This window comes from Phacochoerus africanus, chromosome 1 (genome assembly GCF_016906955.1).
Source record: "Phacochoerus africanus isolate WHEZ1 chromosome 1, ROS_Pafr_v1, whole genome shotgun sequence".
NCBI lineage: Eukaryota > Metazoa > Chordata > Mammalia > Artiodactyla > Suidae > Phacochoerus > Phacochoerus africanus.
Window position 1 is genome coordinate 114,614,552 of NC_062544.1, and position 27,983 is coordinate 114,642,534.

The 27,983-nt window shown below is 50.0% G+C and overlaps 1 protein-coding gene and 1 long non-coding RNA gene across 4 annotated transcripts; one reads left to right on the plus strand and one right to left on the minus strand.

Moving 5' to 3' along the window:
* Positions 1-85: 85 nt before the first annotated feature.
* Positions 86-13,109, minus strand: LOC125125265 (uncharacterized). The gene is made up of 3 exons (XR_007134392.1): positions 12,974-13,109; positions 7,754-7,865; positions 86-115 (listed from the first exon to the last, which is right to left on the minus strand). It is a non-coding gene; the product is annotated as an uncharacterized LOC125125265 (long non-coding RNA).
* On the plus strand, positions 13,078-27,830 carry ALAS1 (5'-aminolevulinate synthase 1). Of its 3 annotated transcripts, XM_047775987.1 has the most exons (12): positions 13,078-13,238; positions 14,213-14,434; positions 18,504-18,731; positions 19,540-19,689; positions 20,327-20,549; positions 21,466-21,650; positions 22,435-22,614; positions 23,233-23,397; positions 25,042-25,310; positions 26,032-26,194; positions 26,353-26,442; positions 27,514-27,830. In XM_047775987.1, exons 2-12 carry the CDS (start codon positions 14,236-14,238, stop codon positions 27,672-27,674), a joined length of 2,013 nt encoding a protein of 670 aa, XP_047631943.1. In that variant the 5' UTR covers positions 13,078-13,238; positions 14,213-14,235; the 3' UTR covers positions 27,675-27,830. The 3 variants fall into 3 exon arrangements, with proteins under 3 accessions (XP_047631943.1, XP_047631963.1, XP_047631952.1); XM_047776007.1 differs by lacking the exon at positions 14,213-14,434; XM_047775996.1 differs by lacking the exon at positions 26,353-26,442 and having other exon boundaries at positions 13,079-13,238.
* Positions 27,831-27,983: the final 153 nt, after the last annotated feature.

Genomic DNA, 27,983 nt, shown 5'->3' on the forward strand with positions numbered 1-27,983 from the left:
ATGGCAACACCGGATCCTTAACCCATTGAGCGAGGCCAGGGATTGAATCTTCGTCCTCATGGATGCCAGTCAGATTTGTTTCCGCTGAGCCACAACAGGAACTCCTCGTTGAACACTTGAAATGAATATAATGCTTTGTCAATTTAAAAAGGGGGGGCCGGGGGTGGGTGGGGGTTGCAGGAGTGCAGACTGGCAGACTTTTCCTGCAGGTACACCTGTGTGTGGGCAGGAAGGAGTAAGTGAGAAGCAGAATACTGCTCATGGAGTTTACACCTAGGACGGCCAGGACACAGACCTCAGCCTGCAGCCCACCTGCCAGGCAGAGCCATTCAGAGCAAGACTCAGGGCCCAATGCTGGCTTCCTGGGCAGGAGGACCCCAGAGTTAAAGTCTTGCTTGTCAAAAGATCCCTTGAGAATCCTGAGCAAGGCCACCACTGACATCATGGGCAAATTCACGAACTATCCCCGCATTCAAGGCTATGTAAACTCACAGCCTTGGCATGATAGGGGAGGGCAGTGGAGCCAGCATAGCCACTTTCGGGGGGAGGTGGGACATAGAATCAGATAGGCCCCAGGGACCCTAGTGCAGATTCTGGACAACCACCCACCATCTCACAGAAGACTTAGGTCAGAGGGGGCTCTGCCCCTCCCCCATCACTCCCATGCGCCTGCCAGTCTGGCCTGGATTGACCCTTCTTCTAGCCACCCACTAGGGCCACCCCTAGGTGAGGCCAGAACCAGGAGAGAGTGTGATGGGGAGAATAGGCCTGGCCCCAGTTCCTCAGAACCTTCTAGGACACCCTCTGAACTCATCTGGGTCACTGTGGGCAGCATGGTGAGCTGAGTTCATCTGCACTACCATGACCTCTGGGGAGATGTGTCAGGAACACCACGTTCTCTGAGGATAGGACATAGGTCAGCACTGATAAGTTCACGGAGCCACCGATAGAGCCTGGCTGCCCACAGGGCCATTCCCCACTGCCCCGGCCTGGGCACCTCTCTTCTCCTTCCTACCCACTCCCAGAGCACCAGACCTGGCATCAGAGCAGAGAGCCCACTTGGTGGTATCCTGTGTGAAGCTCTAGTTTCTCAGGCCTGGCTGGCCTGGGAGGCCCAAGCTTCAGCCTTGCCAGCCCCTGGGATGCTCCAGCTCCATTCATCTAACAGTACTCAGCCCTCCCCTCCTACCAGTGTAGTACTCGGTGCTGGGAATGGAGCTGAGAACAAGGCCGGCATGACCTTGGCATCATGGAGCGGATGTGGAGGACTGCAGAAGCTATAGTGGTCATGGCAGGCCTCTTGGAACAGTAGGGCTCCAAGCATGGGGTTGGAGGGGTGAAAAGGAAGGCAGAGGGAGGGCTGGGTTGATCTGGGGAAGGAGCCTTTCTGGGCAGAAGTAGTAACAGCAAAGGTCCAAGGTGGGGATTTGTTAGGTGGGCTTAAGGTACAGAAAAACAAGATGGTGGGGGGGTCATCTGGGTGCCTGTGCCTTTCAGACTCCTGGGAAGACTTGGCTTCTGCTAAATGAGAAGGGAGCCACAGAAGAGCTTTGAGCAGAGGAAGAACCCAGGCAATTCCTGCTTTGAAAAGATCCCTCTGGCTGCTCTAAAGTCTGCTGTTTTCCAAGTTTTCAAGGTCCACCTGAGAACTTGTAGAAATGCAGATTCTCGGGCATCCTGCTGAACGTGGAACCCTGGGGTGAGGTGCTGAGTGGTCCAGGGGTTGTTGGTGCTCCCCATGTAGCATTGAACAAGCACGCCCAGCCCACCAGAGGCTCTGAGAAGAAAGTGTGGGTGGGGCAGGAGACTGATACCATCACCCCATACACACCCAGAAGGCTCCGGCAGCACATGGCTCATAAAGGGCTTTGCCAAAACCCATAAACAAGAACCCAGTTCACCTTTGTTCAGCCCAGTCAAATTATATGCTTTCCTAACTTACTTGACTACAGGAACACCTGTTAAACATCCCATAGATGGACCACTGCCACTGCAGGGCACTTTGATGTATCTTCTCTGGCCCCCTGCCTGTGCCTAACACGCAATCACCCTTTGGAAAGTGCGCGAAGTTCCCCAAAGTGACCCTGACTGGACCTGGGTGATTTACACTGACCTTGTCTGAGCTCCCAAGGAGGACACGCTGACTCCTGGGCTGCCCAGGGACCCAGGGACCCAGGGACCCAGGGACCCAGGGACCCGGAAGAGTTGGGAACAAAAAGAGGAAGAGGGAGGGGTGGCTGCCTTGACCTTCTTGGGACAAAGACTGCCTCTGATGCTGAGCACCCACTCTGCCTGAGCTTGTGTCTGAGTTATGAGGCAGCTTTTTAGAAGGCTCTTTTGGCCTGTGTTCCTTGTATAAGGTTTGAGTGGGTCCTAGAGGTCAGTCCCGTTGGCTCCCTGTGTCCAAGCTGACCCCCCCCATGACCCCGTGCCCTTGCAGACAGCCAGCATCAGTCCTGCCTCAGAAGCCCCTGTGAGCATCAAGCAGACCTGAGTTCTCCTTTGCTCCCAAGGAAGGCTCACTGGGGGCTTATTCATTAGTAAGAGGTATCCGGCCAGAGATTTGAGACTCAGAAGCCAGATGGCCCCTGCTCCTAGGAGATCCTGGCCCAGGAAATGCCAAAGGAGCCATATGATCACTGCTGTTCCCATCACACACGCCAGAAAAGACTTGGAACCACCAGGTCCATGTCCCCATTAAACAGGTAGAGAAACCTAGGCCCCAAAGTAGAAGTAACACAACCTGCCCGCAAGGCCCCTGGGATCTCCCTGGATCCACACTGGTTACTTCAGTAGTTTTCAGAGTGTACAGGGCCATCAGGGTGCCCTTGAACAGGATGGCCACAGAGGCAGGCTGAGGCTCACGAGAGCCCTGACCTCAAGAATGCAGGTGGGGAAAGTGACCGTGATGCCACCTCCCAGGGAGCTAGTGAGCACTTGCAGGAGGGGCCAGTAAGGGGGAGAGGTGGAGCAGCAGGCATACCCCTCTGGCCCTATACTGCTCAGCTCTCGCATGTGTGACACCGTGTATCACAAAGTCATAACCATGGTGCACAGTGGCCGTCCTTGTATGTCTGTATGTCTACCTGCAACAATGTGACTTTGCAGCTACATGTGACTGTTGGGATGTGTGTCACTGTCCGTATGATTAGAGTAGCAGGGCATGTGGCTATGCGTGAGGGGTGTTAGTGACACTGGCACTTGTGGGCCTGGGACCACGTATGCATTTGAGGGCTATCAGGTGTGTGAACACGTGAGCGTGACTAGCAGGCTGCCCTGGCCAAAACTTGGCCCTAAGAATTCCCAAACCTGAATTGTCACTTCATAGCTGCCAGCAGTTTTCTGTCTGCTGAGACACAGGTAGGCTGTGGAAAAATGAGTTTCTAAGTGTAGTTACCCAGATATAAAGTGAGAGCCCTCCTACCGCATAGCCACCATCATCTTCTGACAAGCTGGCCACAGAAGGCAGTGGGAGCAGGACCAGAAGAGGGGTTTAGGGTCTGAGATGGGGAAGACGTGCCACCTGCCCCACGTCTGTCCTGCAGCCCCCACCCTAACCCAGTTCCCCAGGGCCCCAGCTGGGTCCTGACCACACAGGCACTCCATGGACCAGGATCAGAGATGGCCAGCCCAGGGCAAGCATAGAGGAGGGCGTGGAGGAAGATAGCACAGACCCCTGGGAGGCCCTGGAGCCTCAAGTGGACCGGAGGAAGTGTGATGGAGTGGCACTCACCCATCTGCCCAGGGCAGACTCTAGAAAGTGCCCAAGTAGCCAGGTACCTGGTAATGACCTGGCCCATCTCTGGGCTATCTGCTGACCAGCCATCTTCTCACGTTCCACACTTGCCTCTTTCCCCACACAACCTGCCCACAAAGCGCCCCCAGCTCTGGGCCTGAGAACCCAACACACATGCATTCATACACAGTCCACGGAGAATCCTGATTTATTTGCCTGCTCTGTTCATTCATACATGTGTGTATTCATTCATTCATTCGCCAAACGCTCCTTGAGCACTTCCTGTGAGCCACCAGCCCTGCTGAGTCCCTCTAGCCCCCAGGACCCCCCAAGTCAAAGCAATGATGGCAAAATCTCAACGGATCTTGATGGGGGTGGCTCAGAAAAGGGGAACCTAAGGCTGGGTGGGACAGTGGCCGTTAGCTGGAGGGAAGCTCTGGGCTGCTGTCACAACCAGGCCACCGCATCAAGCAGGATGGGCTCTGGAGGTTGGGTAAATGTCATGCCTGCCCTTCCCCCATCCCAGGCTCCCCTGGCTGGGCCTGGCACTTCACTCTGCCAGAAGCCCAGGGTCTGCCTCACCTGGGATCAACCCCAAGGCTTCAGAGTTGTTCCCTATTCCGAGACCCCAGAGAACAAGGTTCACGTCTCAGCCTGTTCTAGGGAGCCCTCAGTTGGACCCAAACTGCCCCTCATGCCCCATCCCACCAGCTACACCAGGCTCTGTGACTTCATCATGGGCTTCCAGCTTCTCCTCGGTCTCCCTCCTCAGGGTCCTCAAAGGCCTACAGAGCCCCAGCCCACCTTCCGAGCACCACCCACTGCCCTCCAACTTCTTGTCTGTGACTCCTCACTTGCATTTTACTCCTAATAATAGCAATATAACGAGACATATCCAACACCTCCTTGTGCTAGGCACAAGGGGTGATGTTTCCATATGGTAAGGCACAGCAACTAGAGCTGGAGGCGACCAAGAGCAGGATCCCTGGCCTGGTGTGCTCCACCCCAACCATCACATGGTTGGCTCTCTCTCATTCTTTAGGACGAACCTTGAGTATCCCATACTTAGGAGGCCTCTCCAAGCCCCCAAATAAAGCAGTCCCTTTTCTGGTCACTCAGACCACCCATGGGACCTCTCACTCTAATGTCATTACACATTTGGATGGGACTGTGTTTACATCTCCCACAGACTGTCCACTCCACAAGAGCACAACTACATGTGTCCTGTTTCATAGCCCCCACCCTGGAACCTAGTGTGATGCCCAGTAAACACTAGGTGCACACTAACTACTTGCTGAATGACTAAACATTTATCTCTTTCCTAAAAGATATGTCACCCCATCGAGAATCTGAGGTTATTTAATAGAACACATACAATTCTATATGACAGAAAAATCAAAGTTGGAATCCAAGATTTTGATCTTCAATTTGACCTCTGACCTATTGATTTCATGTCTAAATATCCCACAGAAGTCCTCACATCATATGAGAAGGGATGTTTGAGTATGTTTGTGGACATAAACTACTAGAAATCACCAGTTGCTAAGGGGCTAGCTTAATGGGTGAATCATGAGCAACAATGCACTGGAGTATTACATAGCTGTGAAAAGGGGTGGCCACTCTCCACTTATGGGGCTCTCTCTAAGCTATAGTATTAAGTATAAAGAGAAAAGACAAAGAGGAATATGTTCCAAAAGTGGAGCAAAGGACATGTTGCTGATAGTCAACTGATAAATGCTGAATGAGTAGGATCTTTCTAGAAGGACTCATGAGAATTGGGGAGCAGTGGTTTTGTCTGGGGAAAGACCTGGAGGACAGGAATTTCTCAGTTTCCTTGTCATACTATTTGTGTTTTTATCATATACAAATATTATCTATTCAAATACATAAGTTTTTGTTATTAAAAAAAACAATAAGGGAGTTCCCGTTGTGGCTCAGCAGTAATGAAACTGACCAGTATCCATGAGGATGCAGGTTCGATCCCTGGCCTGGGAACTTCCATATGCTGCACATGCGGCCCTAAAAAGACAAAAAAAAAAAAAAGAATTCAGAATGTTCACATAAAAACCTGGATGTGAGGTTTTTCTTGGAAAATGAGAAAGCCTGGTCATACCTGGCAGTGTTCCTGGGGATGATGATGGCCAGAGCTGAGATGGGGCTGCCCCTCAGCACCTGGGGCGCAGGGTATGCACTGCCCCACCCCATCTGGCCCCTTCTGTGCTGCTGACCCCAGGTCTATGCTGCAGAGACTAGCTTGCGAGGTCTGCAGAGTGCAGAGTTGGGCTGAGAAGGCTGCCCCAAGGTGAAGGGGTGGTTGTTTAGTCATCACTCTGGCTAATTTCACTCACAACGACTCTAAAGCCACAGCAGGGGCACCACAGTTCTAGGGCTGGTGAATGTTGGCGTGTCACAAGCCTGTTAGTCTTGCCCAAGAATCTGTTAACTCAATACCAGCCAGGCCCCAGCAGTGCCTCTGGTCTCATACCTCCCCACCCCCGTACCAGTTTGACAGCTTTAATTTCAACCCAATGCAAACCCCTGGAAAGAGGGAGCCACCAGTATCATGGCAAGGAGGTGGGTGTCAGGACAAGGACACATTGAGAAAGGTGAGTAGGCAGGCCTGGCTCAAATCCTGACCCCAGCTCTGAAACTTTGGACAAGTCACTTCTCCAAGCCTGGTTTTCCTCCTCTGTAGCCACCAGCCAACACTAACGACATGCCATTTCCAGGGTGTGGTCACTCCCTCAAGCATGCAGGCAGGGTCTGAGAGTCCTCCTGTCAACCTTGCCCATAGAAAGTATACCAGTCAGGAGTCTCCAAAGAGACAGAACCAACAAGATACAGATGTATCATATTTGGTACATCGGGAAAGAGACAGATTTTATTTTAAGGAATTAGCTCACACGATTGTGGAAGCTGAAAAATCTGAAATTTGAAGGATGGGCTGGGAGGCTGGAAACTCAGGCATCATTTCTGTGTTACAGCTGGCAGCAGAAATCCTGCCCTAAGAAATCTCGGCTTTTGTTCTTCCAGCCTTCAGCTGATTGTACGAGGCCCACCCATATTATCACAGATACCCTCCCTTACTTAAAGTTAACTAATGGCAGGTATAAATCACATGTAGCAAACACCTTTACAGCAGCACCTAGACCAGTGTTTAAACAAACCATAGGCAACATCACTCAGCCAAGTTGAAACACAATGTTTAACCATCACAGAATGTATTACTTCCTTTCACGCATGAGGAAGTTGAAGCTCAGAGCTGCTGTGCCAACTGCTTCAGGCCAAGGAGCACATGGAGGATAAAGCTGGGAGTTGGCCACAAGCCAGAGTCAGCCTCTACTCTGAGAATGTGGCTGTGGGTAGCTACCCCACAGGGCATGTGTGAGGACTGGATACAAAAATGCACACAAGGACTTCCCATCTTTGCGCAGTGGAAACGATTCTGACTAGGAACCATGAGGTTATGGGTTCGATCCCTGGCCTCATTCAGTGGGTTAAGGATCTGGCATTGCCATGAGCTGTGGTGAAGGTTGCAGATGCAGCTCAGATCCCATGTTGCTGTGGCTGTGCTGTAGGCCAGGCAGCTGCAGCTCCAATTCGACCCCTAGCCTGGGAACTTTCATATGCCGCGGGTGCAGCCCTAAAAAAAAAAAAAAAAAAAATGCATACAAGTGCCCGAGACCATGCCTATGGTAGGAATAGAATTCATCAGGGCAGTGGCTGTAATTGGGAATTACCATCAGTACTGAAAAAGGATGAGATGGTGTGGGAACTGAGAGAGGGGCCAAGAGGAGTGTTGTTCCCTACCGTCAGAGATGGTTCTAGAGTGTGGGGCAGAGAAACCTATAGCCTCCTGGGCCCCCAAGGAGAGAGAAGAGTGGGGGAGATGGAGGCCCCCATCAGGCTGAGAGCCCTGGTGCCAGGCAACCCGGCCCAGAGCCTCTGACCCAAGTGCAGGGGACAGAGAGGGAGCCCAGTATCACGAGTGTGTGTGTTGTCAGAAAGGAGTCTCACCTCCTGAGGCTGTGGCCAGCTGGCAGAGCTTCCTGGAAGTGGGTGACTTCTCCTAAGGGTCAGGCTGGCTGGCTCCTTGGCTCCCATCTGCCCGCCCAAACTGGACCTATGGCTAGAAGTAGAGAAAAGCTTCCACTGAGACCAGAAAGCCTTAGACACAGCTGAGGCTCCTTCCTTAAGCTCCCCTGGCGGGAGTGCTGGACCAGAGGCAGAAGGCCAATAGGTTAGCCATGCTCTCCACCTGCTGGCTATGTGATCTTGGGCAAGTGACTTAACCACTCTGGGCTTCTGTCCAATGTATGTGGCTACTCACTGCTCTGACCCACAGGGCTGCTTCAAGGGGACCAACCCAAACATCCACATGGCACTATTACTTGTCACCATACTTGTTCATCGTTGCATTGGTCTTCCTGGCCATCTTATTGCCCCTGTTTTACCCAGCACCACTTCTCTCAGTACTACTCACTCTCTCCCTTCTCCTCCCTCTGTTTTTCCAGCTCCCCTCACAGCTGGTCAGAATGTGTGCTGGGCAGGCCTTTAAATGCCTCCAGGGTCAGAAAGAAATGAAAGCCCTTGCCGTGGTTGATAATCATGTCGATAACAGTGGGATTCTGGCAAAGGTTGGATGGTTGGGACTCTGACCCTCCCCCACCCCATGCTGCCCCCGCTGCTGCTATATGCCTCCTTCTTCTCTCTCTGGCCTCCAGCCTCCCTGGCCCTCTAATGTCCCTCCTCCATACCGGGCTCCTCTAGGCTTCTCTGAGGACCCCTCAGCCTGGCTGCTCCATCAGAAGCAGTATCTGCTTGACACCGTCCAAGCTCCGAAGTGGGTCTCTCTCCTCGCCACTGTCTGTCCCAGAACCTTGCCCATACTGGTCACAGCCTGTAAGGGTTCCTTGCCTAGCGTGTCTCCCCAGCAGCCCAGGACAGGGAGCAAGGCTCCTTTTCATGTGCATCCTGCACTCGCTGGGGAAGGCAGGCCCAGCCAGCTCCCTTAAACTCCACCCCATCACCCCATCACCCCATCACCATCCCATCCCCCACAGGCAGGGGCTGGGGTGTGAGGACAAGCACTACGGAACCTGCCTCTGGGACAGTCCCCTTCAGAGAACCCCTCACAGCCAGCCTGATCCTCCCCCAGCCCCCGCCCCAGACCCTCCTCCAGAGAGAAAAGAGCCAGCATGTGGGCTACAAAGGACCCCTTTGTAGCCCAAACCTTACTTGCTGTGTGGCCTTGAGCAAGTACTCTTCCCTGAGTCAGTCACACTGGCTCCAAAACAGGTTAGGGCTACAGACATACATTTAAGATGTCCACAAAGCCAGGCAGTTGTCATTGGTAAGACAGCACATGTCTACAGAGTTAGGGACCCTTGAAAGAGCCCATCCTGCCTGGGCCAGCCCAGGGATTCCAGGCCTGTTGAGTCCTCAAAAGAAGCAGGAAATCTGAGTTTCAATTTAACAATCTCCTGATTGACAACTAATTCCCTCCCTTTTTTTTTTTTGTTCTTGGTCTCTTAGGGTTGTACCTGCAACATATGGACGTTGCCAGGCTAGGGGTCAAATCAGAGCTACAGCTGCCAGTCTATGCCAGAGCCACAGCAACTCAGGATCCAAGCCATGTCTTCGACCTACACCACAGCTCATGGCAATGCCAGATCCTTAACCCACTGAGTAGGGCCAGAGATCAAACCTGCATCCTCATGGATCCTAGTCAGGTTTGCTACCGAAAAGCCATGAAAGGAAGTCCTAATTCACATTTTTTAAAAGCACTTATGGGTCAAACAGGACATGTCTGGGCCACAGTTTGTGGGTGCTAGGCTGGGAGGCCAGGTTCTGGGGTCTGCTGGGGCTCTCTGGGAGGGTAGTATTTGCTCTTTGGTCATTTTCTGCTCCTTTTTGGCAGGGGAGGAGGTGCTGTTCCTTGTGTGCCACCCCAGACCTGCCTCCTGGAGTACTGGATGACTTTGCTCTACTCTGGCCCCTTAGTCAATTAGAGCCCACCCCTTGCCCTAAAGATGGCTTCACAAACCCAGGTCCAGGTGGGCCAGAGCCTGAGAGGTTTCCAAAGGCAGGGCCAGCACAAGGCAGGGGTTAAGGGCCTCAGAACCCTCATGCCCTGCACAATCCCCAAATTCCTATCATAACTCCTGGGCCCTGACACTGTAAACCCGGGAGCTCATGTTTCCAACCCTCCAAGGCAGAGCTGAGCTGTTTCCAGAACCTCTGGCCACTCTGCAAAGCTGGCTCCCTGCCCCCACTATTTGGTCAGGCGCTGAAACTCCAAGGAGCACCCCTGGTCCAAGGCCAAGGCCACAGTGAGCATCAGCAGCACAGGCTAGAGGTTTTGTCCATCTTCAAAACTGTCCCATGTCTATTCAGGGGATTTCTTGAGGGGAAGGCTGGCAAAAATTTCTCACCTGGCTGGCAGATGTGGAAACTGAGGCCCAGAGCAAAGCAGGAAGCTCACTCAGGTCCCTCAGAGACATCACCTTAGAGAGAGGCACTGCTAAAAATAGCTCCTGGGGCCCAGAGTGGGAAAGGATGAATTCTGGGGCTAGCATTAACATTTTCTTTTGCCTTGAACACTGGGCAGGTGCTGTGTGCAGCAGTCCCTGACAGTAAAGATGACACAGACTAGGGGGGAGGGGGAAGGGGGGGAGGTCTGGTCCCCACATCATCCCCAGATTGGAGTCTGACCTTCCTTGTCTGAAATCTGGAGGCCCGGGTTCCCCTGCCCAGGGCCAGGGTGATAAGATGAGTTTGCACTGCAGCTGAGGAGGGAGGCAAGAAAGGAGCTAGGGAGAGAAGCGAGGGAAGAAAAAGCAGGGGTCAGGAGAGAGGGGAGTAAGAAGTCTGAACCCAGGAGAGGTATCACAGCTCTGCCAGAATGGGGCCCACCCAGACTCATCGCTGAGGCAGGAGAGACAACCCCACTTCACAGATGGAAAAATTGAGGCTCAGGGCATGGGGTAATTTGCCCAAGATCTCAGAATCAGAAAAGCAGCAGAGTCAAGATTAGATTTCATGGCAAGTTCCTGCTGTGGCACAGAGGAAACGAATCCAACTAGTGTCCATGAGGATGCGGATTTGATCCCTGGCCTCACTCAGTGGGTTCGGGATCTGGCATTGCCGTGAGCTGTGGCGTAGATTGCAGACATGGCTCAGATCCCACGTTGCTGTGACTGTGGTGTAGGCCAGTAGCTACAGCTCTGATTCAACCCCTAGGGAACTTCCATATGCCAGTGGTGCATCCCTAAAAAGAAAAAAAAAAAATTAGATTTCATGGCTTTAGCCTTTTCCCTTCAAGATCTCAGGCAGCAGTTCCCAAAATGTGGTCCCCAAGATACCCTACCCCGGCATTACCAGGAGGGAGTTTTGGTTAAAATGCAGATTCCTGGGCCAGAATCAAAGGGGCATGGCCCAGGGATGTGCATTTTGACCAACGCCCTGGTGGCAGTTCTGCTCTTTTATGGCCTTTCTGGTCTGACTTCCTAGCCCCACATTCTAGCTGCACTTCTGCAGTCCAGCTAATTGGGCTGACTCACACTGTCCCTCAGAATAGGACTGGGTCTTTCCCACTCAAGGCCTCACCCACCAGTCTCCCAGCCAGCACGGCCTTCCTCGTGGTTGGGATTTCCCTTTCCTTCAGCGCCTCCTCCTCTATCTGGAATAGTTTACAACATTCTAGTTCACTTTCCACATGGGTCTGCTTTGTTTTCCAACCTTTCCCTTTATTAAACAGGAAACTCCCACAGGGCTAGAAACTTGTTGGTTTAAACAATAAGTCTCTGAAATCCATGACTTCAACTGACCCTCCTGCCAACCACAAGTGGCAAGGCTAAGAGAGCTTTACAACGAGGAAATAAAGCCTTAGGCTGTAGCCTGCCTAAGGCCAAATAAGATTCAAAGCTGGGGTTGGAACCCAGGTCCACTGCCAATGTCCAGTTCTTTCTGCTTTGCCCCTGATCACTCCAACAGCCCTGCAAGGTGGGCAGAACAGGGATTATGATCCCATTGCTCATATAAGCAAGGCCCAGAGATGGGCAAAGCACTCAATAAGAGCTTTACCCTGTTTCCACTTCTAGCTGTACTTGGATATGACCTTCTGTCTGTTGGATACTGCTGCAGCCCCCTCAGCAGGATGAGGCAGAGCTGGGCCTTGCATTCCCAGGCAAAGCCCTCATCCTAGACCCCTGGACGGGCCCCAGGGCCACTCTGGACCCAGGTGCCTCCTCTACAGGTAAAAACTCACCTCACCTGCATTGCAGCTGGCTGGAGACTCAGAGAGAGGGAATTGGGAAGTACCTGGACACACCTTGGTCACCATCACTCTAGACTTTGTCCCTCTTATGAATCCCAGCTGAGGAAACATTAAGAGTGGAGGAGGGCTGCTCTGAGCCTGGCACAGGCCCAGCCCCACCAAGGCCAAGTTAAACTGGGAAGGGTGTGGGGCAAGGAGGCCAGGCTGGTGTTCCTGAGGGGTTTGCCAAGCTCTACTTCACAGCTGTGGTCTGGAGGAGACTCAAGGAAGCTAAGGCCAACTCTGAACTTTGGGAGAGTCCTGGGTCACTCAGTTGGTGCCCAGACAGGATGGCAAGGGACTTTGGATAGCCCAAACGAAAAATAAATAACTAATACGTGTCAAACGTCAACTATGTGTCAGGCCTCATGCTTCCACCCTCCCCACAACATCCGCAATGTGTAGGGTACATCCAGCCCTGTTCCTGTGCTCCTTCTCTGTCTCAGGTTAATTCCCTTCTTTTCAGATCAAAAAGCGCCACAACTGGATCTCCTTCTGCTTCTGCTCCTCCTCCTCACTCTGGGATCCCTCCTTCCAACACCTCACCCCCCCAACCCCGCATTACTCCCAGGGCAATTCTATCATTGGTAAATCCAAGCCCCCCTCCTCCAGGAAGACCTCCACTGCGAAAACAAGGCCCAGGCGGGCTGGATCCTGCTTAAGATCCTGGTCCGTAACTCTTCGTTTTCCTCCTTCTTCTATATCCAAGACATCGGTTTTTACAGCCCTACAATCGCTCAGTTGGCCCTAGTGGCGCCTCCCCTCCAATTCTGCCCTTTTATGCCCCACAAAGGATTCTAAAGCATAGAAAAAATGGGAAGGGGCCATGGCAGTACAGGATGAAGCCAACCATTCACAGCCTTGCCCTTCGTCCTCCAGGCAAGTAGTCCTGGTAAGCCCTGGCCCCAACCGGAACGGACCCGCAGCCACCGAGCTCAGCTTCTCAGCCCTGGCCCGCCGTCCAGACTCCTGGATCGCGCTGCGACGCGCCTGCGCGGAGGAAAGTCCGCGCCCGTAGCGCATGCGCAGCTGGCTATCTCTGTGTATATTAGGACGGCCGGTTCGCGGCCTGAGGATACCCGCGGACAAGGGCAACGGTTTGGCTCGATTCTTCAGCTTGAGTACCTGCCGCCGCCGCCGCCGCCGCTGCCGCCGCCGCCTACTCCTCCACAGAGTACCCCGCAGGTGAGGGCCCGCGCTCTGGGTGCGGCGCGGCCGGGGACATCCCCGCGTGCCCTGCCTATCCGCGCCCCCCTGTCCTGGCCTTTGGGACCCCATCCCCCACCGCTCCAACCGCCCACTGACCCGGGGTCAGCGTTCATATGCCCGATCTTTTGCCTAATCGGCCGCTTCCCTACTCCCCGTTTATACAGGCCGCTTTCGATTTCCTTCTTAAACCCCTTGCGTTATTCTCGGGCCCTTGGCCCCTGGGTAACCTCTTGACCTCCCCTTACAGGACCACCGCTTTCCGCCAGACCCAAGGCACTCAAGTGTTAGTCCTTGCCTCTTCCCATCTGGCCTCAGCGGCGCTTCCCCTCGCACCCCTGTCCTTTCTTAGGTCCCGTCCTTTCTCAGTTATGCCCCCTCCTTTCTCAGTTACGCCCAATTCGCTGAGCTGTAGGGGCATAACCTCAGGGAAATCCTGGTCTGGGAAACCTGGGGCTGGAATGGATGCCTTCGTAGGCTTTGGGCAGTGTGGGGACCAGGAGAAGATCAGGATCCCTGAGAGTCCTCTCTGCTTGGATGAATGACAGTGTGGCTTCTTCCCTGACCTCACTTCTCCACCTGGGTCTGTGCCAAGGTGTCTTATCTGCACTGTGAATCCTCCTTAAGGAGCCTTTGGCCTCCCAAACCTGTTCCTCATGTCCAACCCCCTTGGTTATTAATCATCAGTATTTACTGTATTTGGTAAAGTTGCTTTGCAGGTCCCTATGTATAGAGCTGGGGAATGAATTTGGTGACCTGGGTAGACTGCGGTCACCACTTCTTAGTCAGGTCCCTCATCGGTGCTGTTGTTAGACATTTTTGAGTGAGATTTGTTAGTATCCCAGGGTACCCTTGCTATTAAAAACTTCAGGTGACACCTGAACCCAGTGACCTTGGAGTGGTATCTGCCTGATTATTAACAAGTGTTGATGTCACTCATCATCTTTGTACAGGATCAGTGCATATCCTCTCGGACATGGAGACTGTGGTTCGCCGCTGCCCATTCTTATCCCGAGTGCCTCAGGCCTTTCTGCAGAAGGCAGGCAAATCCCTGTTGTTCTATGCCCAAAACTGCCCTAAGATGATGGAAGTTGGGGTCAAGCCAGCCCCTCGGGCCCTGTCCACTTCATCAGTACTCTGCCACCAGGTCAAGGAAACCCCTCCAGCCAATGAGAGTAAGTGTCATTAGCAATGAAGTTGGGGTTGGCAATGTTTGCATTCCTTACAAGACCCACAAAGCAGCTCTAGTCCACAGTACTGATGAGAGTCACGCTATCCGGGGTGTTACTGTGTGCCAGGCTCAGTTCTTTGCTTGGATTATCTCATGGAATTGTCATCTTAACCCCACAAAGGGTGCACTCTCAGTTTTCCCATTTTTAAAGGTGAAACAGTGGCCAGCTGTCCACCTTGTAGATTGCATGTCAGTGTCTGTTAGAATTCTTCTGTTGCCAAAGCCTCATTCACATAAACACAGAGTTAGAATGTTCTATTCCAACCTTCATTAGATATTTGGCCTTTTGGCTTTTTTTTTCTTTTTTTTTTCTTTTTTTTTTTTTTTCTTTTCTTTGAGACAGGGTCTTGCTGTGTTGCCCAGGCTGGAGTGCAGTGGCTATCCACAGGTGTGATCCCACTACTGATCAGCATAGGAATTTTGACCTTTTCCATTTCCGACCTAGGCCAGTTCACCCCTCCTTAGGCATCTTGGTGGTCCCCTGCTCCTAGAAGGTCACTATATTGGTGCTGAACGTCAGTCAGACACTGGATCGGCATAGCGCACTGCAGCCCAGAACTCCTGGACTCAAGCGATCTTCCAGCCTCAGCCTCCCAAGTAGCTGGGACTGCAGGCATGTACCACTGCGCCCAGCCTTTTGGCTTTTTTTAAAAATAGTCTTTATTTTTAAAGCACATTTGGGTTCACAGCAAATTGATTAGAAGCTTTAGCTTTTTTTTTTCTTTTTAGGGCCGCATGGGCAGCACATGGAAGTTCCCGGGCTAGGGGTTAAATCGGGCTGCAGTTGCTGTCCTGTGCCATAGCCACAGCGACGCCAGATCCAAGTCACATCTGTGACCTACACTGCAGCTTGCAGCAACACTGGATCCTTAAACCACTTAGCAAGGCCAGGGATCAAACCCATGTCCTCATGGATGGTAGTCGGATTCATTACTGCTGGGGTACAACAGAAACTCCTCTGATAGTTTCTTAGGCAGTCACTTATCTTACACATCTCTTTGTATGGCTTCAGATCATCTAGGTTGTTCCAGGCTAAACTGTCTTCAAAGTCAACCCTTCCTATATGTTTTTCAGTTAGGTTAGGCTACACTGAGGTATCAAGTAACCCCCAAATCTCAGGGGATTAGCACATGAAGATTTCTATTTTGTTCATACAAGGTCCACTTTGGATCACTGGGACTAGTGTCTAAGCAGTGCCCTGGGATTCCCCACTGTTGTGTCCTACAGCTTTACCTCTGAAATAGGTGGTTTGGGGTCACTGTTGGATGAGGGGAGAGTGAGAAGGTCTCAAACCAGCTCACCATTTAAAAACTTTTCTTAACAGTAATTTCAATTATGTATAACAATAATCAGTCTAGGGCCAATTTTGCTTTGCTTGTGTCCCTAATCACCCTGTCTACTCTCAGTGAACTATTTTGAAACTGGTTCCAGAAATATCTTCTGTAACTATCAGAATGTACCTTTAAAAGATATGGGTTCTTTCTAGAAGCACCATCACAATACCATTATCACACCTAAGAGATGACAGTTTCCTGATATCAAATATTCCCTTATCCCCACTAACTCTTTGGTATTATGGCCAGGAAGCAACACATAACATTTATTGGCCAGAACCAGTTACACGGCTCCAACTAAATGCAAGGATGCTGTTCTTTTTCGCTTTTTAAAATTATTTTTTTACTGTGGCAGAATGCATATAACACAAAACTTAGCACCATCCCTGTTAGCTCAGCACATTAGGAATTCAGCATTGTCCCTGCTATGTCTTGGGTTGCTGCTGTGGCGTGGGTGTAATCCCTGGTCCGGGAACTTCCATAAGCCAGGGCAACGCCAAGAAACAAAAACAAAATCTTACCTTCTCAACATATTTTTTTTTTTTTTTGGTATTTTAGGGCCACACCCATGGCATGTGGAGGTTCCCACACTAGGGGTCCAGTCGGAGCTATAGCTGGGGGCCTACACCACAGCCACAGCAACAGGGAATCTGGGCCCTCTGCAACCTACACCACAGTTCATGGCAATGCCAGATCCTTAACCCACTGAGCGAGGCCGGGATTGAACCTGCGACATCATGGATGCTAGTCGGGGTCGTTAACCACTGAGCCATCACAGGAACTCCTCAACATTTTTGAGTATTAAGTGGTATTGAGTACATTTACGTTGCTATGCAGCCACCACTACCATCCAGTGCCTAGAACTCTTTATCATCCCAAACAGAAATTCGGACCCCCTAAATGCTGACTCCCCATCCTCCTCCCCAGGCCCTGGCAAACATTATTCTACTTTCTTTGTATGAAATGACTACTCTGGAAACCTCACATATGTGAAATTTGTTTAAGTTGTGATTTGTTTATTTGTTGTTTTGGTCTTTTTAGGGCCACACTCACGGCATATGGAAGTTCCCAGGCAAGGGCTGGAATCAGAACTGCAGCTGCAAGCCTATACCACAGCTCATGGCAACCCCAGATCCTTAACCCACTGAGCAGGGCCAGGGATCAAACCCACGATGTCCTCATGGACTAGTTGGGTTCGTAATTGATGAACCATGACAGGAACTCCCACGTTGTAATTTTGAGACACCCGTATCTTTATTTTGCATATAAATTTTTTATTTTTTTTATTTTTTTGCCTTTTCTAGGGCTGCTCCCGTGGCATATAGAAGTTCCCAGGCTAGGGGTCTAATCAGAGCTGTAGCTGCCGGCCTACGCCTGAGCCACAGCAACGTGGGATCTGAGCTACGTCTGCAACCTACACCACAGCTCACAGCAACGTCAGATCCTTAACCTACTGAGCAAGGCCAGGGACCCAACCCGCAACCTCATGGTTCCTAGTCGGATTTATTAACCACTGAGCCACGACGGGAACTCCTAAATTTTGTTTTTAGTAAGATCAGAGTTAGATTTAGTTTTGGTCTGTCTCTGCCAAGAGAGGATAAGGCTTTTCAGACTCCACTAATTCTAGGGAGCAATTTACCTTATAGGCTCTCTTAGGTGTGTTCTCTGGATGTGGACTTATAAGAAGAGATTGTTTTTGTCTTTTAGTAGGAAGGATTTAATCCTTTGTAGGATTTCTTTTCCGCTTTACCATTGTTCAGGAGTTAGTTCTATTTTTTAAACTAAACAGCCAAAATCCTCCTTTCTTATTTTGTCCCTAGCAGTAGAGTCCTCTTTTTTTTCCTGGTTGAGTACACTATGGCTTGTCCACTTGGTAGACTACCATGCAACCATCACAAATGATATTCGCAAACTATTTACTAGCTTAGGTAGATCTCGATAATGAGTATGGAAGAATAAACAGGCATATACAGAATAAGTAAAGCTTCCTTTATGGAATATTTTAACACAAACTGTATGGAGACATCTTACCCAAGTTGTAGGAGAGCCTAGCAGATGACTCACAGGAGTATTCCAAGATGATGAAAAAGACTTTTCTAGGACAATGAACACATTTGCTCAAGGAGAGAGAGAAGTCAGTATAACTAGAAGCACAATTAGCAGCCAGCTGTGTTAAGTCAGGAACTTCAGTGCATTTAGAGAAAACCAGTAGTTTTATATGTTAAGCAATACCAAGCCTTTTTGGTCAAGAATCTGTTTAGAAAATATTGGCAGAGAAAAAATTGTATGACCACTTCCAGTTACCTTCAGGAATGTGTCCTCTTATGAGATATGCTGAGTATTCTTGGGGTGGATTTATTGGAAATGATCCAGTTCAAGAATGCGGAACTGTCTAGAACTAGGAAATACTACTGTGGGGATTTAAAAGTGAGAAATACTATGGGTTTGAGAGGTAGGTGGCCTGTGCCAGTTAACTCTTCATGGGAACATCGTTTCCACTGAGGCATATGAGGAAAAAGTTGAATTAGCAGAACCTAATAAGAATAAACTTGTGTCTGGTTCACGTCATAGAATAAGTATGAAGTTTGTCTTTGAGACAATAAGAGAAAGAAACAAGTGGTTTCCTTGTGTACTGAGCGACCAGATGTGATGCTTCAGTTTTTCCATTTCCCCCCTCAGAGGACAAAACTGCCAAAGCCGAGGTTCAGCAGGCTCCTGATGGCTCCCAGCGGACCCCAGATGGCACGCAGCTTCCAACTGGTCACCCCTCCCCTGCCTCGAGCCAGAGCACTGCAAGCAAATGTCCTTTCCTGGCGGCCCAGATGAGCCAGGGTGGCAGCAGCGTCTTCCGCAAAGCCAGCCTGGAGCTTCAGGAGGACGTGCAGGAAATGCATGCTGTGAGGGAAGGTAAACAGATGACATGAACTGTCTGGAAGAATGAAGAAGCCCTTTGGCTCTCCCGGACCCTCAGATTTATGTATGAACTATTTTTAGGGCAGCATTTGTCAACACCTTCTTCATTTAGGGCCAGGGAGGAAGGTCGTAAGGTCATCAGGACAGAAAGAGGACTATATGACACAATGTGGGACTTTCTTTTGTGTATGTGTGTGGGGGTGTGAGATATATGACCAGCTTTTACAGTAATTGGTTAATTTCTGCAAATACCCCACAGGCAGAAGCTGTTACCAGTGGCCCTTTGTTTCTTTCCCACCATCTGGTGGGATAAAAGATTAAAAAAAAAAAAAATGTGTTACTGTAGTAAGTGCCCATCTTATGACTTCCAAGCTGTGTATCTTCCTGGTGGTCATTGAGTGGCAGCTTTTAGTTCCATTTGTGGCTGTATCCACGGAACTCACAAGGTCCCCAAAATAGCTCACCAGGAGAAATGATACTTGTGGCTGGAGTTATTTTCTGTGAAGAAAATTGTCTCAATTAGGGTTGGGGTTGTGGGGAGCGGGTTGCCATGGGAAGGCGTGCCAACCCGCTGGAAAGCTTTGGACTTTAATGTTCCTCAAAGCTGGCTGATAGCTCTGAAAATAAAACCAAACAATAACTGAAGAAGAGAAGCTTCATATATGCCATTAAGTCTCACTTTGGTTATGATGGGCTATTTTTGTGAACTAGGCAGTAAGCCATTTTTGACAGTATATCTGGAAGGTATCATGAACTCAGAATAGAACATTGGTCCCCCTCCCCCTTGTTACTTTGGTTACAGAGGTTGCTCAAACCTCAGTGAATCCCAGTGTGATTAACGTGAAGACCGATGGAGGGGAGCCGAGTGGACTGCTCAAGAACTTTCAGGATATCATGCGAAAGCAGAGACCAGAAGGGGTCTCCCATCTTCTTCAAGATAACTTGCCAAAATGTGAGTCTCGTTGCTATTTGATTCAGGAGAGTCTGTAATTTAAACATACATCAGATGAAGCGTGTACTTGTGTGGCGAGTTGTGCATTAAAAGCCAGGTCCCTTGCTTGCTGCAAGTAGGCGCTCTTGGTCATAGTGAGTATCATCCTGTTGGTTGCCTGCCTTGTCTCTTTCTTTTTTCTTTTTTGCTTTTTAGGGCCACACCTGCAGCATATGGAGGTTCCCAGGCTAGGGGTCCATTCAGAGCTCTGGCCGGGATCTGAGCCATGTCTGCGACCTACACCACAGCTCACAGCAACGCTGGGTCCTTAACCCACTGAGCAAGGCCAGAGAGCAAACCTGCAACCTCATGGTTCCTAGTCGGATTGGTTTCTACTGCTTCACAGTGGGAACTCCTGCCTTTTCTCTCTCAATACGTACTGTGTGCTCACGGGTGCTGTGCTAAACGCTTGCTGTATCCAGTGTCAGGTGAGACATATAGAGTCTCAAGATGAGGACATCAAGTAACTTAGCCGGGTGGGTACTTCATTAATTGGTCCAGAATCTCCCTGCTACCACATGACCTAGCTGGGATTGGAATCTAACCCTAGATGTGCCTCATGACTATCTGACTGTACCATCTCTTGTTCCATTTTTAGCTGTTTCCACTTTTCAGTATGATCGTTTCTTTGAGAAGAAAATTGATGAGAAAAAAAATGACCATACATATCGGGTTTTCAAAACTGTGAACCGGAGGGCGCAGTGCTTCCCCATGGCGGATGACTATTCAGACTCTCTCGTCAGCAAAAGGCAGGTGTCCGTCTGGTGTAGCAACGACTACCTCGGAATGAGTCGCCACCCACGGGTGTGTGGGGCCGTCATGTAAGTAGGCCTCAGCTTTCGGATACTGCTGGCATGATGTGACAAATCATAGATGATTTATAGGGATTGGACCTTTGGCGGGGGTGGGTATTTAGCAGCTGAAAGTGTGATGTAGCAAAATGCTCTTCTTAGCCTTTAAAAATATTTACAGGTTACTTTAAAAACAAAACACAAAACTCTAACATGCAAACAGTTAGTGGAGCGCCTTTGTATGTGAGGGTTCAAGTTTATGGGCTCACTGACCGTGCACGTCCACTCACTTCCTACTTCTCCACAAGTGAGGGCTTCTTTTACACTGGGCAGTCTTGCACAGAGAGGTGTCCTTGCTTATAGCTGTGGATAGAGAGATACACATCTGGCAGCACAGGAGGAAAAGCTACTCCAAAAAGACATTAAAAAGGGATAGTAGAGCCCATCGTTTTTGTCCTTCAGGAGGTTTGCCACGGCTCCGGACTCTTGAGAGAGTTGCTGGCCAGACTCTCCAGGAGGCTCACTAAAGAGAGCCCAGTCCAAGGCTTAGTAATAGATATATGCTATGTTATGTGACTGGTCCGCAGAGGGTGTGGGGAACCACCATCCAGGAGGCTCCTCTAGAGCCTGATGGGTTATTGGAGAGAATGATGTTTGTCAGAGAAAAGGAGCCTTAGTGCATTAACTAAACTTCAACTAAGACTGTTAAACGAACTCTTACTCTGGAGGCGTCATCGTTCTAGTGTTGAGGCTTTCTCCCCCCACCCCACCTCACCAGTCTTTAGGTGAAGACAGTTGAAACTTCTGATTCACAGATTCACAGGGAGAGAGTTGCTGGATCAGTACTATTTTCAGTCTCATAAGATTCTGAAGGGAGGATCTATTTGCACAGTATTCAGAACCATGAGATTGATTTTCTGTCTCTCCTTTTCTTTTCTGCCCAAAGAGATACTTTGAAACAATATGGTACTGGAGCTGGGGGTACTAGAAACATTTCTGGAACTAGTAAATTCCACGTGGACCTGGAGCAGGAGCTGGCTGACCTCCATGGGAAAGATGCAGCACTCTTATTTTCCTCGTGCTTTGTGGCCAATGACTCAACCCTCTTCACTCTGGCTAAAATGATGCCAGGTACGAAACCTACTGTGGGTGCCTTAGGTTTTCTGGGTTTCTTAGTAGTAACAGGAATATTGACAGCAAAGAAGCCTTGCCCAAAGCACTCAATTATGATAGTACCTGGAAGCATTTGTTCTTGAAGTGAGCATAAAGTGCTACCTGTATGTTCCAAGTCCCAATAGAATGATAACAGAATCAGATTTAGAGGGCTTGTCCTTACGCTCATTGCCTCCAAAGTACTTGGTGTTCTAAGAAAATACTTTGGAGAACTCTCTTAATCATTGGAGATTATCTTTTGGTTGAGTTTGGAGTGAGGCAGCCAGATTTAAAAGCAGATTAATTGCCTGCCACCAAGTTATTCTGCACATATAGGCCTTCTCAGAGAAGAAGCACTAGTTATTTTGCCAGGAAGAAACTGGCACGCAGTGTCTTTTTCCTACTGGGCAAAGCAGCATTTTCAGGGCAAAGTCTTTTGTCCTTGACTGTGGAGGAAATAATTTGTCTTTGAGGCAGATGGCAATTAAACAGCATTTTTAGGAGTTCCCATCATGGCGCAGTGGTTAACGAATCCGACTAGGAACCATGAGGTTGTAGGTTCGATCCCTGGCCTTGCTCAGTGGGTTAAGGATCCGGCGTTGCCATGAGCTGTGGTGTAGGTCACAGATGCGGCTCAGTGGCTACAGCTCCAATTTGACCCCTAGCCTGGAAACCTCCATATGCTGAGGGAGCGGCCCTAGAAAAGGCAAAAAGACAAAAAAAGAAACAAACAAACAAAAAAAACGCATTTTTATCTTGTTAGGCTGTGAGATTTACTCTGATTCTGGGAACCATGCCTCCATGATCCAAGGGATCCGGAACAGCGGAGTGCCCAAGTACATCTTCCGCCACAATGACGTCCACCACCTCCGAGAACTGCTGCAGAGGTCGGACCCCGCAGTCCCCAAGATTGTCGCTTTTGAAACTGTGCATTCCATGGACGGTAAGTCTAGATACAGCTCAGTCTGAAACTTTTTTTTTTATTTTTTATTTTTTTGTCTTTTTGCTATTTCTTGGGCCGCTCCCGTGGCATATGGAGGTTCCCAGGCTAGGAGTCGAATCGGAGCTATAGCCACCGGCCTATGCCAGAACCACAGCAACGCGGGATCCGAGCCGCGTCTGCAACCTACACCACAGCTCACGGAAACGCCGGATCCTTAACCCACTGAGCAAGGGCAGGGACCGAACCCGCAACCTCATGGTTCCTAGTCGGATTCGTTAACCACTGCGCCACGACAGGAACTCCTGAAACTTTAAATGAAGTTAATGCCTCAACTTCTTAAAAGCATTGCATTCAATTTGTTTTTGTAATTTCTTTTCATTCTCTGCCAGGATTTCGTAGTCGGGGGGATAAACTTGGGTGAATGTAGATTTTCTACTCTGCCTGTTACTAGGCTCTAAGCCCCCAGCAAAGAGCCTGTAACCCTGAATCTGGGGGAAGTTACTTTGTCTCCCCAATGTTAAAAATATCTTAGAACGTAAGTTGTTATGTTCTAACTCTTACCAAAACAGCAATCTGTGAAATAGCGAGCACTTAGAGCAGTCTGTGGTCTCTCCTCAGGGGCAGTGTGCCCACTGGAAGAGCTGTGTGATGTGGCCCACGAGTTTGGAGCCATCACCTTCGTGGATGAGGTCCATGCAGTGGGGCTGTATGGGGCTCAAGGCGGAGGGATTGGCGATCGGGATGGAGTTATGCCAAAAATGGACATCATTTCTGGAACTCTTGGTATGTATGCTCTATAGTCTGTAATCTGCACCAAAATCATTATCCTAATAAGGCCAAGAACTTCTGGCCTAAAGGGTCAGGTGAGGAGATTGTATGATAGCATCTAAAACCGGGGCTGCTTTTTCGGTGAGTTTTTATTTTCTCAGTGAATGGCACAGCTTAGCAGAATCCCGAGTTGTGGAAGCATGGACCCCAAAATCAAGGTACATCTCCCAGGCTAACATGACAGAAGTAGCACTTGCCATCTGAGCTCATTCCAAATGTATTGTGGCTCTAGCTATATGCCATGGCAACGGCCATTACTCTTTATCGTCAGATTGTTCCCTTATATTAACAAAAAAGAATTGCAGTGCTATTCAAGACCTGCAGGTTCAGGCATCCTATCGTGAGGCGTTGAGCTCTGTGCCTACTGAGTAGGAGGTTTCTAGTACATCAGCTACTTTGCATTTCCTCTGCTCCTCCTAGTTGAGAGGCAGTGTCTTTTGGAGTCAAACTCCAGACTCCTCCAGACTCCATAGCCATGCTACCTTCTGTGTGTAAATCCTGCCTCTATAACTCACTAGCTGTGTGACCTTCAGTTGGTAGTTAACCTCTCTGTGCCTCAGTTTCCTCATCAGTGTAATGGAGATAGCAGTAGAATCTGTCTCCCCTTGGAGAAGATAAAAGGACTGTGTGCAAACAGTTACTTAGGCGGTTACTGTAGACACAGTCTCTTTGTCTATGAGGTGAAAATGTAAACTGTAGAAATTTGAAGATTTCAAAAGTTAGTAAGGCAGTTGGAGACCCATGTAGCAGATAGCCGAGATGCCGGTGTACAGCCTGCACTTAGTAAAGGAAGGGCCGGCAGAAAGCCCTTTAGCACCGTCAAGGGGCATGAGAGCTGCATGCAGACCAGGAGAGCCTGGGTTTGGCAGGGCAGAGCCCTGCCAGGAGGAGAGCTCTTGTTCATGCGTCCTAATTTCAGCAGACTTTGAGCTCTTGTGACGCGGGCTCCTTGAGGTATGGTCTTTGTGAGGGGTCAAAGGCTGGAAAAGAGAAATTTTCCACTCTTAAGAGCTTACAAAGAATGTTAAGTACAGAACATAATGTGAAGAGTGAGGCGGACTCTTCTGGAGTTGTTAATCCTGAAACTTGAGATAACCGATGATGCAAGGGGACTTAGAATTGAAAAATGAAGCTGGTCCTCAATCAGCCTAACAGGTTCCGAGTTTTCCTGTCTGGCAGATGTTCCTTGTCAGAGTTTTGCGATTACTTGCATAGAAAATAATACCAGTCCTGCCACAACAGCTAATATCTTTGCTGGGTGACCTTCCGGCCTCGAGGGGAACCTGGAGCAGCCGATGGGAGAGAGGGGGCAGGAAGCAGGAGGCGCTTGGGCTGCTGGGGCCAGCTGCCCTGCCAGGCCTGGTCTGCGGACCTGCGTTTAGATCCTGGTCAGACCCCAGCTTGGCCCCTGTGACTTTGGACAAGACCCTTTCATAAGGTCCTCAGCTTTTGTCCATTAGGCAATGGGCCGGCATCCCTTTATTTGTGTCTGAGGGCAAATAAAGAAGAGAAGGAGAAGGCAAGTGCTCTGAGGCTGTGCAGCACCTGGCTCTGCACACTTAGGGCAGTTGCGGTAGTAAACAAGCTGTCTCCTCCCAGGCAAAGCCTTTGGCTGTGTTGGAGGGTACATCGCCAGCACAAATTCCCTGGTTGACACCATCCGGTCCTACGCGGCTGGCTTCATCTTCACCACCTCCCTGCCACCCATGGTGCTGGCTGGAGCCCTGGAATCTGTGCGGATCCTCAAGAGTGCCGAGGGCCGGGCCCTCCGCCGCCAGCACCAGCGCAACGTCAAGCTCATGAGGCAGATGCTGATGGATGCCGGCCTCCCAGTCATCCACTGCCCCAGTCACATCATCCCTGTCCGGGTAATGACCTGCCTATGACTGGACTCGCTGGGGGCCAGGCCTCTGCGCTTGTCATGAGATATTCTGGTTCACACCTTCCTGAAGTTAGGCTGCAAAAGGGTGACTGCCAGGACAGGGGGCTGTAGGCAATGGCCCCCTGCCGTGTTTCTGCCTTTGGTTGATTTCACAGTGAGAACAAAGCCTTTGAACCCAGCAGGCTGGAGCAGAGGTTCGTTCTCCAGAGTGCTGGCCTTGACAGGGTAAACACAGAGCTTATATCTGGAAGGCTCCAGAAGCCTGAGCTTGGCTGGCTTTGAAGTCTGGCTTTCTATTCCTTCAATTTTGAAATAGGTCTTGTTCTTCCCACTACAACGGGTAGCCCTGTTGGTGTCACAGTTGAGTTTGTCTGATCAGTAGAGCTGGTATAGCCAAAGCTGCCTTCACCCCCAGGGTACACACGTCCTGTTGCCTTCATTCTGGCTCACAGAACCTCCCCCTTTCCCCATTCGGAGCCTCGGTGGGAGATCAGTGTGAAATTAACTAATAATACGGTTTCAGTTCTCGGGTTGGTAGCAAACAGCACTGGCCCCTTTAAGGTGCAGGTGCCCAGACAGCGCTTTACCTTCCCGCCAGGCTTGCATATGCGGCTCGAGCCCGAGCCACCTGGGCCTGCGTCTGTTTGTTTCTGCTAAGAGGGGGTCCATCTTGTTCTGACCTTGCCTTCTGTTGTCCTCACACTTAGGTTTCAGATGCTGCTAAAAACACAGAGATCTGTGATGAACTAATGAGTAGATACAACATCTACGTCCAAGCGATCAATCACCCCACGGTGCCCCGGGGGGAAGAGCTGCTGCGGATCGCCCCCACGCCCCTTCACACCCCGCAGATGATGACCTACTTCGTTGGTGAGTCCCTAGTGCCTCGAAGCGGAGTCGCAGGAAGCTGTCTGCAGTGTTTATACCTTCAGAGGCATTCAGATTTGTCCCTATTTTTCCCAAGTAATTAAGAGTGTTTTCAGATGGCACGAAACTGTAAAGACACTTAGTTGTTTGCTTCCCTTCAGGAAGGTGCAGTCATTTGGGAAGCTCTGGGAGAGCCTGCTCACCACTCACTGCTCCCGCGCCCCCTTGTCTGAGTGACGCCAAGATGCCCGGTAACGGCTATTGCAGGAGAGATGCCGCTGGAGGCCTGGGTCTGCCGGGGCCTCCAGAGCTGGGCTCTGCACTTCTATTTCCTGAACCAAGTCCACACCTAACCTCTTGTACTGACAGTCACTGTTGAGCATTTTATATTCTCACAGTCCTATAAAACCCAGTCCTCCACCCGGTGTCCCCCTAAAGGCAGACTGAAGAGGCTGCTCATGGTTGCCTCTGCCCTCTTGAGCCCTCACACACACCCCCACCCCCACCCCCACCTGAGGGAGTTCCCCTGCCTGGAGGGCTGCTCTGCTAGGAATGCTCAAGTCAGTGCAGCCAGCCCTGTGGGAGCAACTTCTTCCCTGAGGCATGTAAAGTAAAGCCAGTGGTGGGTTTTGTTTCTCTATTATTACTCTTCTTATAACAGCCGGTTGAGACAGAATTCACATACCACAAATTCCACCCTTTCTAAGTATACAGTTGAGTGTTTTTTAGGTAATGTGCCGCCCTCACCACTCTGATTCCAGTTCTTTTTATGACCTCAAAGAAACTGCACACCCCTTAGCAGCCACTCCCCATCCCCCCTTCCCCAGCCCCCTCTCAGCCGTCAGCCACCACCACAATTTCTGTCTCTGTGGACTTGCCTGTATGTTAATGTTTGATGTAAGTGGAGTCATACAGTACATGGTCTTTTATGCTTGGCCTCTTTCACAGCACAGCAAAGTTCATCCGTGTTGTAGCTTGAATCAGCACTTTCTTTCTTTGTATTACCAAATAATCCTCCTTCGTACAGATAGAGCACATTTCGTTTATCCATCAATTTACGGATGTTTTGGAGTTCCTGCTATAGCATAGTGGGTTAGGGATCTGGTGTTGCCACAGCTATAGTTGGGATTTGATCCCTGGCTTCTGTATGTCGCAGCTTCGGCCAAAAAAAAATTTATGGACGTTTGGGTTGTGTCCACTTTGGATTGTTGTGAAAATTATGCCACTGTGAACATGGGTGTGCAAGGTTTTGTTGGGGGGTGTATTTCCATTTCTCTTGGGTATGTAGTTCCTTGAATTTTTAAAAATTGTTTCTCTTACAGACAATCTGCTGGTTGCATGGAAGCAAGTTGGGCTGGAACTCAAGCCACATTCCTCAGCTGAGTGCAACTTCTGCAGGAGGCCACTGCATTTTGAAGTGATGAGCGAAAGAGAGAAATCCTACTTCTCGGGTATGAGCAAGTTGGTGTCTGCTCAGGCCTGAGTGTGCCACAACCTCAGTTACTCCTCCTGAGCCCAGTCCGGGCCATGTTGCATCCACATAGTCTCTCCAGAGTTGTCTTTGTATGTGAATTAAATTATATTAAATTTTAGTCTATGGTAATCACATAGTCCTGAAAATAAATTCTTGTCTAAGTCATGGGTCCTCCTGTTACTGGCTCCTGAATCAAAAAATCATTTTCTTCATCCCTTTAAACTTGGTCTATATTGTTGAGTTGTATGAAATGTGTGAAAATATCCTGGTCTTCTGGGTGTGGCTTCAGAGCCTGCCCGGGTGGCAGGACCTCCCAGT

Bases quoted from the DNA above. Each gene is read 5' to 3' on its own strand.
- ALAS1 (XM_047775987.1), top strand. From the start codon at position 14,236: ATGGAGACTGTGGTTCGCCGCTGCCCATTCTTATCCCGAGTGCCTCAG. The intron at 18,732-19,539 runs GTAAACAGATGA...CTTTGGTTACAG, and splicing joins AATGCATGCTGTGAGGGAAG to AGGTTGCTCAAACCTCAGTG. The intron at 23,398-25,041 runs GTATGTATGCTC...GTCTCCTCCCAG, and splicing joins CATCATTTCTGGAACTCTTG to GCAAAGCCTTTGGCTGTGTT.